Source organism: Oncorhynchus keta, chromosome 35 (assembly GCF_023373465.1).
Source record: "Oncorhynchus keta strain PuntledgeMale-10-30-2019 chromosome 35, Oket_V2, whole genome shotgun sequence".
NCBI classification, from domain to species: Eukaryota; Metazoa; Chordata; class Actinopteri; order Salmoniformes; family Salmonidae; genus Oncorhynchus; species Oncorhynchus keta.
In genome coordinates, this window is record NC_068455.1 from 69355554 (window position 1) to 69375183 (window position 19630).

The 19630-nt window shown below is 40.0% G+C and overlaps 1 protein-coding gene across 1 annotated transcript; it reads left to right on the forward strand.

Moving 5' to 3' along the window:
* The first annotated feature begins 3994 nt into the window (after positions 1 to 3994).
* LOC118368949 (serine/threonine-protein kinase PLK4-like) lies at positions 3995 to 17641 on the forward strand. Its single transcript, XM_052497484.1, is given in 11 exon segments — positions 3995 to 4102; positions 7499 to 7635; positions 9881 to 9983; positions 10213 to 10304; positions 10584 to 10667; positions 14883 to 14944; positions 15050 to 15136; positions 15303 to 15357; positions 15437 to 15625; positions 15771 to 16383; positions 16386 to 17641. Coding segments are annotated over 9 exon segments (1521 nt in total). The 5' UTR covers positions 3995 to 4102; positions 7499 to 7635; positions 9881 to 9889; the 3' UTR covers positions 16631 to 17641.
* Positions 17642 to 19630: the final 1989 nt, after the last annotated feature.

A 19630-nucleotide genomic window follows, 5' to 3' on the forward strand; every position in this document is an offset into this window, starting at 1 on the left:
GATTAGTTGCGAAAGTCAGAAATAGCAATAAAATTGATCACTTACCTTTGATCTTCGTATGGTTGCACTCACAAGACTCCCAGTTACAAAATAAATGTTCATTTTGTTCGATAAAGTCCCTGTTTATATCCAAAATCCTCAATTTGTTGGCACGTTTTTTTTTCAGTAATCCAATGGCTCAAAGGCAGTCACTACGGGCAGACAAAAATTCCAAATAGTATCAGTAAAGTTCGTAGAAACATGTCAAACAATGTTTATAATCAATCCTCAGGTTGTTTTTAGACTAAATAATTGATAATATTAAAATGGACAATAGCGTCATCAATACAAAAGAAAAACAAGAAATGCGCACTCTTGGTTGTGCGCAGCAAACAGCTCTGGAGGCATCCCACTATCCCACTCACTCAAAGTTGTTATTCTCCCTAATTTTTCAGAATAAAATCCTGAAACAATCTCTAAAGACTTCACAACTAGTGGAAGCCATAGGGAACGGAATCTGGGTCCTATCCCTTTAAATGGTGGATAGGCTTTCATTGGAAAAACAGCCATTTCAAAATAATGGAACTCCCTGGATGGATTCTCCTCAGCTTTTCGCCTGCCATATCAGTTATGTTATACTCACAGACATAATTGTAACAGTTCTGGAAACTTTAGAGTGTTATCTTTCCAAATCTACCAATTATACGCGTAGCAGGCAGTTTACTCTGGGCACGCTTTTCATCCGGAGGAAAATAGTGCCCCCTACCCTGGTTAATCTTTTCATACGTGAGTTCCAAATATCTCTAACGGTCCCCCCAGCGTGAGTTTTTTAGCCGTGTGATGTCAGAATGTGCTCACTGTTCCAAAATGTGATTGTTACGCAACAGGACAGTAAATCCGCGCTGCCCTCAAACCTGTTTCAACCTGTCAATTTCAAATGATTTTCTATTCTATTTTTATTTTCAAACAACACTTTGAATTGCGGTGTGTTCCGCCTACTCATTAATTCCCCCCAAAAAGGAGGCCATTTCACTTTTGCGGACAATGAACTTTTTAGGTATTACTGACCTGGACAAACTTCCCCAAACACTTCCCAATTGTTTCGGTAGAGATTTGTGCAGCTCCAGTCAGAACAGGGGCTGTTCGCAAGTGCCTGCATTGCATTCATTGTTGTTTTCATTACTGATAAAAACTGCAAAAGTGTGCATTTCTATCAAAGTAAGTGCCTTATTACATTATAGTTTCTGTATGTCTTATGTTGTTTCTACTGTAGCTCACTGTATGTTTTAGAGCATAATCTTTATGTACATTCCTTATAACCATGGACGCGCGAGATAACGTGACTAATTTCATAACCTTTATGGTGTTATATTCAAATCGGCTTATGTAGCTAGCTACATTATTCTATTATCTATGTAAAACACTGTTAATTGTGTCAGAAGTATTAACATGTGTTGTCTTTTGAAGCTACCCTGGCCTTATGACCATGTTTTGTTTTCATTTGGCCTGTATAGCTCTGTTCTGCCCTGCCCTACCCTTCCCCCTTATGGGGCTCAACAATTACTGTTTCTTACTGTTATATAACTCATATTTGTGATTTTGTCAATGCATTATATTATTTTTATATCAGGGTTATTGTTACTTCTTTGTAATATTGTTTTATTGCTATACCCTGATATTGTATTCTAACTACTAATAAAACAAACAAGATATGGATCTGTTCGCACTTCCTACGCCTTCCACTAGATGTCAACAGTCAGTAGAACGTGGAATGAAGCCTCTAGTGTGATGTTGGACCGGATGGGAGGGGAATGAGTCAGTGGTCTGTCAGAATGCCAGTTCCTGGTTGCGCACATTACTGTTGATATCGCCTGCGTTCCATTACTCTGTAGACAAAAACGAATGCTCCGGTTGGAACGTTATTGGATATATATGAAAATAACATCCTGAAGATTGATTCTCTACTTAGTTTGACCAGTTTATTCGACCTGGAATATAACTTTTTGAAGTTTTTGTCCGAGTTCGCTTGGACCAGCGCCAGCTTTTGGACATGTGAACTAACCGTGCTAGCAAAAGTAGCTACTTAGACATAAGTAATAGACATTATCGAACAAAACAACGATTTATTGTGAAACTAGGACTCCTGTGAGTGCATTCTGATTAAGATCATCAAAGGTAAAGGAATATTTATGATGTCATTTTGTATTTCTGTTGACTCCAACATGGCGGAGAAATGTTGTTATATCTGATTGCCGTCTCAGATTATTGCATGGTGTGCTTTTTCCGTAATTTTTTTTTTTTTTTTTTTTTTAGATCTGGCACAGCAGTTGCATTAAGAACAAGTGTATCTTTAATTCTATGTTAAACATGTGTCTTTCATCAACGTTTATGATGAGTATTTCTGTTATTTGACATGGCTCTCTGTAATTTCTCCGGATATTTTGGAGGCATTTCTGAACAAGGTGCCAATGTAAACTGAGATTTGTGGATGTAAATATGCACATTATCGAACAAAACATAAATGTGTTGTGTAACAAAGTCCTATGAGTGTCATCTGATGAAGATCATCAAAGGTTAGTGATTAATTTTATCTTCATTTCTGCTTTTTGTGACTACTATCTTTGGCTGGGAAAATGGCTGTGTTTTTCTGTGGCTATGTACTGAGCTAACATAAGCATTTGATGTGCTTTCGCTGTAAATCCTCTTTGAAATCAGACATATTGGCTGGATTCACAACATGTGTAGCTTTCATTTAGTGTCTTTCATGTGTGATTTCATGAAAGATTGATTTTTATAGTAATATATTTGAATTTGGCTCGGTACATTTTTTTCTGGCTTTTGGCCAAGTGGGACGCTACCGTCCCACATATCCCAGAGAAGTTTAACATAAAATTTGTGGAGTGGTTGAAAAACTAGTTTTTATGATTCCAACCTAAGTGCATATAAACTTCTGACTTCAACTGTATATAGTGTACAGTAAAAGTCTGTTTTATCATGTCCAGTGTCAATAATGGCTTCCATTGTTTCTAAGTAGTCATCTGGGCCGGACTTGGACCCCCGCGGCTGGTGGCTGACTTGCTCAAGGGCACATTGACAGATTTTTCACCTAGTCATATCGGAGATTTGAACCAACAACCTTTTGATGACTAGTCCAACATTCTTAAATGCTAGGCTACCTGCCACCCCCGGAGGAATCATAGAATTCCATCCAGATCAGCCAACGCATTATACCAGAAGAGAAAGCAAAACACATGTTTCCCTAATTTTTTTCTAATTGGGTGGGGCCACTCAGGTCTACTTATTTTCCCCGTTGAGGCGAGCAGGGAGGGGACACTAAGTAGCCCAGAGTCAACTGTTCTCTCTCTCTCATGAGCATGCTAGATATTATGGAGGACCAGTGAGCTCGCTCGGGAAAAGCATGCTCACGCAAGAGATGGAATGCCCCCTTACAGACAGGAACCTTGAAAAGGTTTTTCAATGGAAAACGGACTGAGTATCTTATTTATCCACCATCTTTGATTATATTTGTAAGCAAATATCCCAGCTCTGTTTAGGTGCTTGGCTTTATGCCTGTTTAAACTATACACAATCCTGCACAGTAGGTGGCAGTACGCACCAATAAGTTCGTTGAAGAAAAAATGTACTAATTTAATATGAAGCTTGCTCTCAATGGTACTATCCATACCCTCACAAAAGAAATTACGGAAAATACAGGGTTGTGCTCTTGTTCAACTCTAGGAGGACTTCCTAGTTAATTAATGTTTACATGATTAGTTTAATCACATAATAATAATTACACAGATAATTGATTTGATAAAATAACAGTCTTTACATTTAATGATAGTCATAGACACGACACTCTTAACCGCTAGGTTACCTGCCACCCCCAGGAGGAATTACAAAATTCCATCCATGTCAGCAGGAGAGATGAGCCAATGTATTATATCAGATACAGAAGAGAAAGCAAAACATTATACACCCACTTATACAGACAGTAACTAAAATATAGGGGGTGTGTTCTCTTGTCCAAATTTAGGATGACAGAACATTTAAAGAGGAGTATTTAATGTTTTTTTTCCAGATGTAAAGTAAAAGGTAAATAGAAGAGACAACACATTCATTGGTAAGAACTTTCCTTGTAATAAAAAGTAATATTATAAACAGGTAATTTAATACTGAAACGACATACCCTTTTAGAAGTATATCATGGTATTCTAATACTCATTCATGCACAATATGACTACATTTCCATATTTATTTTAAGTAGCTTAAATTCCAGCTATTATAAGAAATGTCAGAAGTTTTTGATCTGTGTTATATCTTCCTATCATGGAATATGCAGTTGTTGTAAAAGTGAAGTGCACCTCTTATTGTTTTATGTGAATGGATATAATTGCTTTCAAGCTAATTTGTTTTGTGGCTAAGCAGTTCTAAACAGCCTTTTGATAGATTTGTATGGTAATTATATTCTAAATGTTTACAGGCATTTACCAGGAGAGATATTGCCTCATGTTTATCAAAGATGGTGTCATTTCTGAGAAACAGTATGTTGCTTAAACTAACCTAGAGATAATCTGATATGGTCTTAGAAACTAAGGGCATTAAAGGATACAGCCTGTACCTCACAAATGTTTAGAAAAATATTCACTATCTTAAACTGTCACTTCTATTTCTCTCAGTACTCTATTACTAAATTCAACACTACTATGCACTCTGTTCAAAGTGAAAGGTAGCACATATTTATCTGTTTTTATCATCGTCTAGAATGGTTGTGAAAGCACAATGCCTGTTTTATCTTGACGCCTGATGTAATCTCTAGGCTCACGGGGTGTGGCCACTTTGAGCAAAACACTTCATAATTGTGACTTCTGGGAAAGTTAAACAGAGACTGATGAAATCTACAGGACGAGCCAGTGTTTCCAACAGAGAAGACACAACGATATATGGTCATAAATAAATGAACTGCAATGATTCTCAAATGAGCGGCCATTCATGTGCGAAGGCTTATCATTTCAAAGAATAGAATTATAGACTGTGTAGTGAATCACTTCTGTCTTTCCAGCTCTTTCTCAGTCCTCACCCCTTTACTTTGCCGACCAAACCGTCACATCTGCTTAGCCCACTAGGGACTTTCTATCATTGTTACTAACCAATATCTACTGTTTGTTTGTGATGTATTTCTGGGATTTTTAGTTAGTCAGTAAATGAATAATTAAGCCAATTTTGTATATTACTGATTCGTTATGAAAACTAGGGTTCGTGCAGATTACCAAGAATTGTACGACGTTTGGAAGGAAACTAATCAGGTAACAATTGAAATAATTTATAGAAGACTGATAAGATACGAAAATATCTGAAGAGTCGATTCGGGAAATATACTTTTTTTTTTTATCGTGGTGCCCCGACTTCCTAGTTAATTAATGTTTACATGATTAGTTTAATCACATAATAATAATTACACAGATAATTGATTTTATAAAATAACAGTCTTTACATTTAATGATAGTCACAGACACGACACTCTTAACCGCTAGGTTACCTGCCACCCCCAGGAGGAATCACAAAATTCCATCCAGGTCAGCAGGAGAGATGAGCCAATGTATTATATCAGACACAGAAGAGAAAGCAAAACATTCGGCTCCCTAAAATTTTCTGATCGGGCAGGGCCACTCTGGTCTACTTAAAGCCCCTCTGGCGAGCTAAATAGCCCAGAGTCAACTGTTCCCCTCTCTCGCGTGAGCATGCCAGAGATTATTGAGGAACTGTGAGGTCGCACGAGAGAGGGAACACCCACTTATACAGACAGTATCCTTGACACCATCGCTGATTGTATTTCTGAACAAATATTCCAGCACTGTTTAGGGACTTGGCTTTATTGCTGTTTAAAAACGATAACGGAAAATTTACGGGGTGTGTCCTCTTGTCCAAATTTAGGATGACAGAACATTTAAAGAGGAGTATTTAATGTTTTTTTTCCAGATGTAAAGTAAAAGGTAAATAGAAGAGACAACACATTCATTGGTAAGAACTTTCCTTGTAATAAAAAGTAATATTATAAACAGGTAATTTAATACTGAAACGACATACCCTTTTAGAAGTATATAATGGTATTCTAATACTCATTCATGCACAATATGACTACATTGCCATATTTATTTTAAGTAGCTTAAATTCCAGCTATTATAAGAAATGTCAGAAGTTTTTGATCTGTGTTATATCTTCCTATCATGGAATATGCAGTTGTTGTAAAAGTGAAGTGCACCTCTTATTGTTGTATGTGAATGGATATAATTGCTTTCAAGCAAATTTGTTTGTGGCTGAGCAGTTCTAAACAGCCTTTTTGATTAATTTAATTACCATACAAATCTAACTTGTTTACAGGCCTTTACCAGGAGTGATATTTCACGATGTTTGTCAAAGATGGTGTCCTTTCTGAGAAACAGTATGTTGTTAAACCTGTTCTAGAGATCATCAGATATGGTCTTAGAAAACAAGGGCATTAAAGGATCATTTCCCCATAGCTCTACCAATGTTTATATTCACTACTATATTAACAACATTATGTCTTGTCATAAACCACAAGTCTCAGCACAAGCTAGAACAAGTGTATTTTAATTTAATTGCAAGAATCAGGAGGATTCCACTTTCTGTGCATTTGTCTTTTTATAGTGGACCACACGGTTGGACATTCGTAGCAAGTGTAGGATGGGGACAGAGCAGGAAGCACCACCAAACATGATATCATTGATTTTGCATATTCAGTGCTGTGAAAAACTATTTGCCTCCTTTCCAATTTCCTCTACTTTAGCATATTTTGATACCAAATGTAACATTAGATAAAGGGAACCTGAGTGAACAAATTACACAATTACATACATATAATCTATTTCATAAACAAACTGTCCAATACCCCTGTGTAAAAAAATGAATTGCCACCTTTTAGCTGCAATGACTCCAACTAAACGCTTCTTGTAGTTGTTGATCATTCTCTCTAGTCGCTGTAGAGGAATTTTGGCCAACTCTTCCATGCATAACTGCTTTAACTCTGCGACATTTGTGGGTTTTCAAGCATGAACTCCTCGTTTCAAGTCCTTTCTCAACATCTCAATTGAGATTAGGTCTAGAACTTTAAATGTGTAGGTTTTTAGCCATTTTCACACACTTGAGTGTGTGTTTTGGATCATTGTCTTGCTACATAACACAGCTGCGCTTCAGCTTCAGCTCACAGACGGATGGTCTGACATTTTTCTGTAGAATTCTCTGATACAGAGCAGAATTCATGTTTCCTTCCATTACAGCAAGTTGTCCAGGTCCTGAGGTGGCAAAGCATCCCCAAACTGTCACACTAACACCACGTTTGACCGTTTCTATGAGGTTTTTACTGTGGAATGCAGACAAATGACAAAATAATTGTTGAGCTTCTTATTCATCAACTTCTAATTTATAATTTGAATTATTGTACTGAACACACATATTTCAAATTTTAATTATTTACCAAGGACACCATACTGTATTCTAGCTAAATCCAAAGATGGGGAATACACAGAGTGTCCTTGAGAAGAAAGGATACACTATCCTGAGGAAGGTAGAGAATGGTGTCATTGCTACTGACAAAATGGGGACCAGTTTGTCATTAAAGAGATCAAACGGAATGAGGTAAGTGGGCACCATTTGGTTTTCTTTGAGAGTAACGCTTTTAAATCAGGTATGTTTTTTTATGTGACTATAGATCATTTATAAGGAATTTGGCACTTGTCTGCTTTTGCTCTGTAAATTCCAACATACTGTAGGCCACATGTGAGTCTCTTTTTGTACTTAATTTACTTGTTTCATTCAATTGTTTTACTGTAAAGTGTGTTGCAATTTGAAATCAACGTTAAATCTTAAAAGACTAAGCTTATCAAGTTGTATAAATGATTGGCGAAAAGCGCAGGAATACGTAATAGGGGTTTTAAGACTCCGCCCAAAATACAAAATGCCATGAAAAGGCACGGGGACGAAGCACAAACAAAAGAGCGAGGGTAAACCTCTGAGTACACGGGACGAGACCCATAACACACACGGGACAAGACATGTAAACAGGAGCACAATACACACAGGACAGAAGCCGCAACAACAAAGCAGGACCAACGGACATGGGAACAATAACCAACAAGACAATGGTGAACAGAGGACACAAACTAAGCAAAAAAATAAACGTCCCAAAACATTGCCATGTCCGTACTGTGAGAGTTTCAGCACTACAGGGAGACAGGATGGACAGCTGATCGTCCTCACAGTGGCAGGCCACGTGTAACAACATCTGCACAGGATCGGTACATGCAAACATCACACCTGCGGGACAGGTACGGGATGGCAACAACAGCTGCCCGAGTTACACCAGGAATGCACAATCCCTCCATCAGTGCTCAGACTGTCCACAATAGGCAGAGAGAGGCTGGAGTGAGGGCTTGTAGCCTGTTGTAAGGCAGGTCCTCACCAGACATCACAGGAACAACATCGCCTATGGGCACAAACCCACCGTCGCTGGACCAGACAGGACTGGCAAAAAGTGCTCTTCCCTGACGAGTTGCGGTTTTGTCTCACCAGGGGTGATGGTCGGATTTGCGTTTATCGTCGAAGGAATGAACGTTAAACCGAGGCCTGTACTCTGGAGCGGGATCGATTTGGAGGTGGAGGGTCAATCAAGGTCTGGTGCGGTGTGTCACAGCATCATCGGACTGAGCTTGTTGTCATAGCAGGCAATCTCAACGCTGTGAGGTACAGGGAAGACATCCTACTCCCTCATGTGGTACCCTTCCTGCAGGCTCATCCTGACATGACCCTCCAACCTGACAATGCCACCAGCCGTACTGCTCATTCTGTGTGTGATTTCCTGCAAGACAGGAATGTCAGTGTTCTGCCATGGCCAGCGAAGAGCCCGAATCTCAATCCATTGAGCATGTCTGGGACCTGTTGGATCGGAGGGTGAGGGCTAGGGCCATCCCCCCCAGATATGTCTGGGAAATTGCAGGTGCCTTGGTGGAAGAGAGGAATAACATCTAACAGCAAGAACTGGCAAATCTGGTGCAGTCCACGAGGAGGGGATGCACTGCAGTACTTAATGCAGCTGGTGGCCACCCCAGATGCTAACTGTTACTTTATGGTTTAAGATGGTACTATATATGGTCTAAGATTGGATCATTTAACTATTTGATTTTAGGACACATTTAGGTATAAAAAAAATGTTTAAAAAAATGATAAAATATTGAATTGGGCCTTTACTACAATAGCCCATAGAAACGCATTGAGTAACACATTCATAAATGGCAAAAAAACGAGTCAACAAATGTATTAGGAATAAGGTTTAGAAGTGCCTGTCCTATATGTAGGAGATATAAGTAGCTCAGGAAATATATATACAGATAGATAACATTATTTGAATTTTTTTTTACATATACAATATTTAACTCCTTTTTCTGGGTAGGGTCAAACCTAACTCCATACTTCAATTCATGTGAGACCCCGGTCATGTTATTGAGAGTCTCGTCTTTTCGTAGAGTGGCAATATTAGTTTTGTAGGCCAAACTGTTCAGACGCTACCAACGTTTTCGTGAGAAGACCAGTTTTCGGGATGTCTCATGGTCTGACAAACACCGTTGTAGCTCAGGCACCAGATGCGGAAGGCCACCTTATGCAGATGTGGTGGATTGAGACGCAGATATCTCTAGTTTAAACTGACAGATTTTGATGAGGATTTTTTTCATTATGTTACTTAGATTGACGCACCGGTGTGTCAATAGACTCTAGAGGCTTAAATACAGTTTGATTTGAAGGAAGACACAGCTATGCTTAATTTAGAAACCTTTATAAAGTAAAGTGTTTGGTTTTGATTTAGTACTGTGTTTTTTTGCTTTAATAGAACTCAGTCATGAACTCCAGTGCTGGAGACATAATCGATGAGGTTGAAACTCTCCTGCAGATAAATCACCCCCATATTTCAAGCCACAAGAACTCTTTCCAAGGTGACTCGTGTTTCCTTTTCAGTTTAGAGAGACAATGTTAGGGGTGGTTTCTCTGACACAGAGTAATCATAATCCTGGACTAAATGTTTTTTTTAATTAATGCATTTTAGTCCAGGACTAGGCTTAATGTCTGTCTGGGAAACCACTCCAATATGTTTGCAAGTAAGCTAGCATGCTATTACAATATGTCCCACAATAATACATTCACACAAACTCTGCATTTTCACAGATGATGAAAGTTACTTTGTAGTGATGGACCATTGTGACGGTGGAAATCTTGCACAGAAGATCAAAGAGGGGAACCCATTTTCAGAAGAACAGGTTTCTGATGGAATAACATATTGGTTGTGTTCCAGACTGACTACATTGCAGATGTCGCATTGCCTCAACCAATGGTTGCATGCCAAGTCATCAACTCTGCAGTTGGGCATCAGATTACTATATCATATATTAGCTGATATATTCACCTATCAAGTTGTTGTGAGATCTGTCAGGCTTCTGCAATGTAGTCAGCCTGGAACAAAGCCATTTCTATTTTTTACATTATATTAAAAAAAAATGTTTTAGGCTAAACAAATTATGGACTGCTTTACTTCTCAGATCATGGACTGGTTTGTCAAGATCTGCATGGCCCTGAAGCATGTCCATGGCCTGGGCCTTCTTCACAGAGACCTCAGACCACAGGTACACACGGGTCTGCTAGGTGGTTCTCAACCCTCTCCTCAGGGACCCCCAGATGTTCAATGCTTATGATTTACTCCAAAGATAGCAAACCTAAATTATTTAGTCATCAAATCATCAAGCTGTTGATTAGATTAATCAGGTGTGCTAGTTCAGGGTTACAACAACATTTAAAATTACTCTCCGAGGGGAGGTTTGAGAACCACCATTAAACACCAAAGTCATCAAGGCAAGGTTGGCTACTTTGAAGAATCTCAAATATGAACTATATTTTTTGGTTATTACATGATTCCATGTGTGTTACTTCATAGTTTTGATGTCTTCACTATTATTTTAGAATTTTGAAAATAGTACAAATTAAGTAAAACCCTTGAATGATTAGGTGTGTCCAAACTTTTGACTGGTACTGTATATTTTTAGAATATATTTTTTACACATATTTAACCCTTTTTGGGGGGTAGGCAGAAAATTACCTCCATACATCCTTTCATTTGTCCCATAAAACTAAGTTTGTTTTACTCACTGCTTTAGCACACTAACCCTGATGTCCTTCCAAACCCCAAAAATTCTAGATTTCAAACCCAACTTTTTCCATCAAGAAAGAACTGCCAAAGGGAGAGGAGTTGCAATCTATTGCAGATATAGCCTGAAAAGTTCTGTCATACTTTCCAGGTCTATACCCAAACAGTTCGAACTTCTAATTTTAAAAATTAATCTCTCTGAAAATAAGTCTCTCACTGTTACCGCCTGCTATCGACCCCCTCCGCTCCCAGCTGTGCCCTGGATACCATTTGTGAATTGATCGCTCCCCATCTAGCCTCAGAGTTTGTTCTTTTAGGATACCTAAACTGGGATATGCTTAACACCCTGGCAGTCCTACAATCTTAGCTAGATGCCCTCAATCTCACACAAATCATCAAGGAACCCACCAGGTACAACCCTAAATCTGTGAACATGGGCACCCTCATAGACATTATCTTGACCAACTTGCACTCCAAATACACCTCTGCTGTTTTCAATCAGGATCTCAGCGATCACTGCCTCATTGCCTGTATCCGCTATGGGTCCGCGGTCAAACGACCACCCTCATCACTGTCAAACACTCCTAAAACACTTCTGCGAGCAGGCCTTTCTAATCGACCTGGCCCGGGTATCCTGGAAGGATATTGACCTCATCCAGTCAGTCGGGGATGCCTGGTCATTCTTTAAAAGTAATTTCCTCACCATAGATAAGCATGCCCCGTTCAAAGAATGCAGAACTAAGAACAGATATAGCCCTTGGTTAACTCCAGACCTGAATGCCCATGACCAGCACAAAAACATTGAATAGTCCCCGCGATATGCAACTGTTCATGGAATTCAGGAACCAATACACGCAGTCAGTCGGGAAAGCAAAGGCTAGCTATTTCAAGCAGAAATTTGCATCCTGTAACTCTAACTCCAAAACATTTTGGGACACTAAAGTCCATGGAGAACAAGAGCACCTCCTCCCAGTTGCCCACTGCACTGAGGCTAGGTAATATGGTCACCACCGATAAATCCATGATAATCGAAAATTTCAATAAGCATTTCTCAACGGCTGGCCATGCCTTCCTCCTGGCTACTCCAACCCCGGCCAACAGCTCTGCCCCCTCCCCCGCAGCTACTCGCCCAAGCCTCCCCAGCTTCTCCTTCACCCAAATCCAGATAGCAGATGTTCTGAAAGAGCTGCAAAACCTGGTCCCGTGCAAATCAGCTGCTCTAGACAATCTGGACCCTCTCTTTCTAAAACTATCTGCCGCCATTGTTGCAACCCCTATTACCAGCCTGTTCAACCTCTCTTTCCTATCGTCCGAGATCCCTAAAGATTGAAAGCTGCCGCGGTCATCCCCATCTTCAAAGGGGATGACACCCTAGACCCAAACCGTTACAGACCTATTTCCATTCTGCCCTGCCTATCTGAAGTCTTCAAAAGCCAAGTTAATAAACAGATCGCTGACCATTTCGAATCCCACCGTACCTTCTCCCCTGTGCAATCCGGTTTCCGAGCCAGTCATGGGTGCACCTCAGCCACGCTCAAGGTACTAAAAGATATGATAACCGCCATCGATAAAAGACAGTACTGTGCAACAGTCTTCATCGACCTGGCCAAGGCTTTCGACTCTGTCAATCACTGTATTCTTATCGGCAGACTCCTCAATAGCCTTGGTTTTTCTAATGACTGCCTCACCTTGTTCACCAACTACTTGCATACAGAGTTCAGTGTGTCAAAACAGAGGGCATGTTGTCCGGACCTCTGGCAGTTTCTATGGGTGTACCACAGGGTTCAATTCTTGGGCCGACTCTTTTCTCTGTATATATCAATGATGTCGCTCTTGCTGCGGGCGATTCCCTGATCCACCTCTATGCAGACGACACCATTCTGTATACTTATGGCCCTTCCTTGGACACTGTGCTAACTAACCTCCAAACGAGCTTCAATGCCATACAACACTCCTTCCATGGCCTCCAACTGCTCTTAAACGCTAGTAAAACCAAATGCATGTTTTTCAACCGTTCACTGCCCGCACCCGCCTACCCGACTAGCTTCATCACCCTGGACGGTTCCGACCTAGAACATGTGGACAACTATAAATACCTAGGTGTCTGGTTGGACTGTAAACTCTCCTTCCAGACTCATATTAAACATTTCCAATCCAAAATCAAATATAGAATCGCCTTTCTATTTCACAACAAAGCCTCCTTCACTCACGGCGCCAAAATTACTCTCGTAAAACTAACTCTCCTACCGATCCTCGACTTTGGCGATGTCATCTACAAAATAGCTTCCAATACTCAGCAAACTGGATGCAGTCTATCACAGTGCCATCCATTTTGTTACATCCGTTTGGTTACCAAATAACCTTATACCACCTGTATGCTCTAGTCGGCTGGCCCTCGCTACATATTCGTCGCCTGACCCACTGGCTCCAGGTCATCTATAAGTGTATGCTAGGTAAAGCTCTGCCTTATCTCAGATCACTGGTCACGATAACAACACCCACCCGTAGCACACGTTCCAGCAGGTATATCTCACTGATCATCCCTAAAGCCACCATCTCATTTGGCCGCCTTTCCTTCCAGTTCTCTGCTGCCAGTGACTGGAACGAATTGCAAAAATCGCTGAAGATGGAGACTTATTTCTCTCACCGACTTTAAACATCAGCTATCTGAGCAGCTAACCGAAGGCTGCAGCTGTACATAGTCCATCTGTAAATTGCCCACCCAATTTACCTACCTCATCCCCATACTGTTTTTATTTTATTTACTTTTCTGCTCTTTTGCACACCAGTATCTCTACTTGCACATCATCATATGCTCATTTATCACTCCCGTGTTAATCTGCTAAATTGTAATTATTCGCTCCTATGGCCTATTTATTGCCTACCTCCTCATGCCTTTTGCACAGACTGTATACAGACTTTCTTTTTTTATTCTGTGTTATTGGCTTGTTTATTGTTTATTACATGTGTAACTCTGTTGTTGTCTGTGTCACATTTGCTTTGCTTTATCTTGGCCAGGTCGCAGTTGTAAACGAGAACTTGTTCTCAACTAGCCTACCTGGTTAAATAAAGGTGAAATAAAACATTTAAAAAAATTATAAACGAAGAGCACCATCGTGTTTGTGAGAATCTCCCCTTTTCACAGTGGGGTCATATTAGTTTGTAGCCCGAATGGTTCTGGTTCAAACAGAAGTTGGCACATCAACGGTTCCGACTTCAGATGAGTCCCTTGGGTTTAAATATGTATTTACATGTTTTTGTCATTTTTGAGTTAGTGGCTTCCATGCACCCCAGGGGCCAAATCTGTGGTGGAGCCATATCTATATCTTTCAAAATGTTTTGCTTAGCCGCCCACACAACACTAGTATACAAAATATATATATCATTTTTCTTTCTTCCATATAAAACACAGAAATGATGATAAATTGTGTTTTGTGGTCGGAAGCTAGTTACTTGACAATGTCCTAATGTTTCTTAACGATCAAAACAAGGGTTTACGAATCAAGACTTTTTGACCCCTGTTGGTGATTTTAGGGTTATTCTGTACATATTCATCATCTTTTTGAAAAGACTAGAGTTGTCCTGAATATAGCCTTTATGTGGGACAATTAACCGTATATGTTATTTGATGTGATATAAATGGTTAATTAGCTGTTTTGCTTTCACTCAACTAAATATATATATTTTTCTTCACTAGAATATATTCCTCACAAAATTTGGGACACTTTGTTTGGGAGATTTCGGAAGAGTCAATGAAAAGTATGTTACCGTTTTTATAATAATAAACTGGTGAAAATGGATTTGAATACATATATGTCAAATCCTGTTAAATGATTGTCTGCTAATGAGTACCTCTCCTACCAGTGCTTCCCCATCTGGATCTTCAGACGATGGAATGGTGGGTTATTTAGGCCCAGAGATTCTGACTGGTGGAATTTATGACACTAAAAGGTAAATCCTAAATAAAAACAAAGACACATTTATCAAAGGGGACCTGCAACCCTGTGATGTCATATGTTTGGCAAAAACAAAGATAATATTTATATAATGAACATTTGCCTCCCATGAGAAATCCCCATGGAGAGTGAAATATCAATGCATTTTCCCTCCTTTGCAGTGATATTTGGTCCTTGGGATGTGTGCTGTATGAGTTGTGTACGCTTCAGAGTGCAGTAAGTAATGCCTCCATCTCCTCATTTGCCTCTTGCTAAAGCAACATGCAGTGTGATAGTAACAGTTCTTTCATAACAGTTCACTGCAGCAAGCACAATCAAGCTCATTCCCAAAATACTGGGGGGTCCTTACCCATCTCTCCCAGAGAGTTTCTCACCTGAGCTCCATCGACTACTGTGTGACATCTTCCAACAAGAACCGACCAGTAGACCTTCAGCTGGTGAAATCCTGGCAAAACCCTTCATTATTAGTTTCCTCACAAAAAAGGTTTGCAATACATGATGATATGATACAATTGTTTGTTCATTCACTCATTCATCCATAAATTCCGTCCATATTTCCATCCTTCAATCAAATTATCTGTTTGTCTGTCCACCCATTCATCCATCTGTCTAAATTCATTTTCTTACAGAATGAAAAAACTGTGAAGGAGCTCCAGACAAACTTGAACATTCTGAGAACTCTGGCAGACGGCTTGGAGTGTGTGCACCAGGGCACCACCATAGGCAGTCTGACTGGAGGTGTTATTGGGGCAGCTGGAGGAATCACTTCCATAGTAGGCCTCATCCTGGCTCCCTTCACTCTGGGCGCCTCCCTGATCGTTACAGGAGTGGGTGTTGGGGTGGCTGTCGCTGGTGGAGCCACAGCCGGAGTATCCAACATTACCAACATGGTCAATCAGTCTACCGACCGCAAAGCCATCAACAACATCATCAAGGAGTTCCAGGAGAAGATGAACTCTGTGGTGACATCTCTACAAAACATCGCTGAGGGTTTGGAGACACCGCAGATGAGTGGCTCCTTTACCACAGAAAGAGGCATTTTAAATGCAGAGAAGCTAGCAAATGCTGGGGCGAGGGTTGGGAGGGGCCTAGGGAGCATCCCAGAGCTTGTCCGATTGGTCCATGTGGCCTCCATTGGCAAGGTGGCAGCTCAAACTGCTAGGGCAGTGCGTGTTCTAGAGATGGCAACAGGAATATTCTCTGCTTTCTTTGTAGCAGTTGATATCTTCTTCATCGCCATGGATGCAAAGAGATCCACAACATACGACAGGCGAAGGCTGAGAAACAGTCTAGTGATAGCAGTAAGTTACACTTGATGGACACAGACTCCATGACTAAGCTGAACCCTGAATGTGAAGAACCAAAGGCTGAGGTCAAGTCAGAGGCCATGAAGTTCACCCAGACGATCAGACAGACAGCTGATCAGCTACAGCAGAGCCTGGACGAGCTAAGTGACGTCATCTCATTCATTCCTAAGATAGAGGGCTGACACTTAGACAATTTAAACTATACTCAGTTGTAGTGATTGTAAAAGAATCAGAAACAAGAAATAGAGCAGATTGAATCAGTCCTTGATACACAATTTAACTGTAAAACACAGGTGTGGGAGGTGCGACTTTGACACCCAGATAAGCCTTTAGGTTTTAATTGTGAGCAAAATCCCTTTTCTGTTCTTCAATTCTTGCAAAAATCAGCTATGATAATAAGTAGGTTGTAGAAACATAAGTATACAGTATATCTCAGCTTTAGTACTGAAGCACTTTCCTTTCAGGTTATTACAGTTGACATGATTTGATCTGTACATTTTTTTCTCACGTAAAATGATATCAGGTGTATTACACAACTACAAAAGTGTCAGTTGTTTCAATCTAATAATAGCCTACATGAAATGGGTGATGGTGATTGTATAAAAGTGTAATTGTTGCAAAGAAAGATTTATACATTTTTATGAAATTATCCTGGGTAAACAACATATATAATACAATCATAATCTATAAATGTCTGCTTACAAAAATAAAAAGGATGTTTTAAACTCAATATACCTTCTGTCTTAATTGAACATATTTAACAGATCATATAGAAAAAATAAAAATTAACAAACATCTTTTTGTCCAACTTCTGCTGTGTGTCACGCCTTGGTCAATATGTTTTGTGTTTTCGTTATATATTTTGGTCAGGCCAGGGTGTGACATGGGTTATGTGTTGTGTTCGTATTGGGGTTTTATTGCATTGGGATTGTGAATGATTAGGGGTGTGTCTAGTTAGGCTTGGCTGCCTGAGGCGGTTCTAAATCAGAGTCAGGTGATTCTCGTTGTCTCGGAATGGGAACCGTATTTAGGTAGCCTGGTTTCGCTGTGTATTTTGTGGGTGATTGTTCCTGTCTCTGTGTAGTTTCACCAGATAGGCTGTAATAGGTTTCACGTTCCGTTTGTTGTTTTTGTATTGAGTTATTTCATGTATCGTTTCGTTTTCATTCATTAAAGATCATGAGTAACAAACACGCTGCATTTCGGTCCGACTCTCTTCCTTCAACAGACGAACGCCGTTACACTGTGTCCATGATTGAAACATTTATTATTTATAAAACAGGAAATCAGTTAAACAGAAAATAAAGTTGAAAATATGACCTTGGAAATTCAATATCACCTAAAAAGTCCTCTAAAAAGCTTGAAAACAATGTTAAATGGATGAAAGTATATATTTATTATATAGAGTGAACTCCAATAGTATTGGGAGGGGCAACATTTGTTGTCTTTTGGCTTTGTACTCCAGCCCTTTGGACTTTAAATTATACAATGATTATCAGGATAAAGTGCAGACTGACAGCTGCTTTCATTTGAGGGCATTTTAATTCATATCAGGAAAAACGTTTCAAAATTACAGCGCTTTGTGTACATACTCCTCCCATTTCACCTACTGTATACAGTGCATTCGGAAAGTATTGACACCCCTTGACTTTTTCCACATTTTGAAACCTTACAGCCTTATTCTAAAATGGATTAAAATAGTTGTTTTCCCCCCACCAAACAAATATATTTTTTCTATTTAAAAAACTGAAATACCATACATAAGTATTTACACCCTTTACTCACTACTTTGTTGAAGCACCATTGGCAGCGATTACAGACTCAAGTCTTCTTGGGTATGATTGGCACACCTGTATTTGGGGAGTTTCTCCCATTCTTCTCTGTAGATCTTCTGAAGATCTGTCAGGTTGGAAAGGGAGTGTCGCTGCACAGTTATTTTCAGGTGTCTCCAGAGATGTTCGATCGGGATCAAGTCCAGGCTCTGGCTGGGCACTCAAAGAAATTCCGAGACTTGTCCCAAAGCCACTCCTGCGTTGTCTTGGCTGTGTGCTTAGGGTCGTTGTCCTGTTGGAAGGTGAACCTTTGCCCCAGTCTGGAGTCCTGAGCACTCTAGAGCAGGTTTTCATCAAGGATCTCTCGTGCTTTGCGCCGTTCATATTTTCCTTGATCCTGACTAGTCTCCCAGTCCCTGCCGATGAAAAACATCCCTACAGCATGCTGCTGCCAACACCATGCTTCACCGTAGGGATAGTGCCAGATTTCCTCCAGACGTGAAGCTTGGCATTCAGGCCAAAGAGTTCAGTCTTGGTTTCATCAGACCAGAGAATATTGTTTCTCATGGTCTGAGAATCTTTAGGTGCCTTTTGGCTAAGTCCTTCTCCCCCGATTGCTCAGTTTGGCCTTGGCGGACAGCTCTAGGAAGAGTCTTGGTGGTTACAAACTTATTCCATTTAAGAATGATAGAGGCCACGGTGTTCTTCGGGACTTTTAATGATGCAGACATTTTTTAGTACCATTCCCTCGATCTGCAAAATCCTCTCTCAGAGCTTTATGGACAATTCCGTCAACCTCGTGGCTTGGTTTTTGCTCTGACATGCATTGTCAACTGTGGGACCTTATATAGACAGGTATGTGCCTTTTTCCAAATCATGTCCAATTAATTGAATTTACCACAGGTGGACTCCAATCAAGTCATCTCAGCAATGATGAAACAGGATGCCCCTGAGCTTAATTCCCAGTCTCATAGCAAAGGGACTGAATACTTAAGTAAATAATGTATGGTTGATTTTATTATCTACAAATAATTTCTAAAAAACTGTTTTCACTTGATCATTATTGGGTATTGTGTGTAGATTGACGAGACAATTTCTTCATTTAATCCATTTTAGAATAAGACTGTAGCAAAATGTGGAAAAAGTCAAGGGGTCTGAATACTTTCCGAATGCACTGTACATTCCGTTCTCAGCGTCAACAAAACTGGGATCTGTTTGAATAGACAAAAATGAACAGCGTTCTATGAGTCAAAAACACATGGCATGCTAGGTCCATCCTGGAGGCATAGTGGGCTAATTCCATGGATAGAGAACAGAAGATCATAGATTTGAATCTCACTAAATCGATGCCACAATAAAAAATACATGTGTTTGCATGATTAATATCAATGAAAATGCTTATCCATGTGT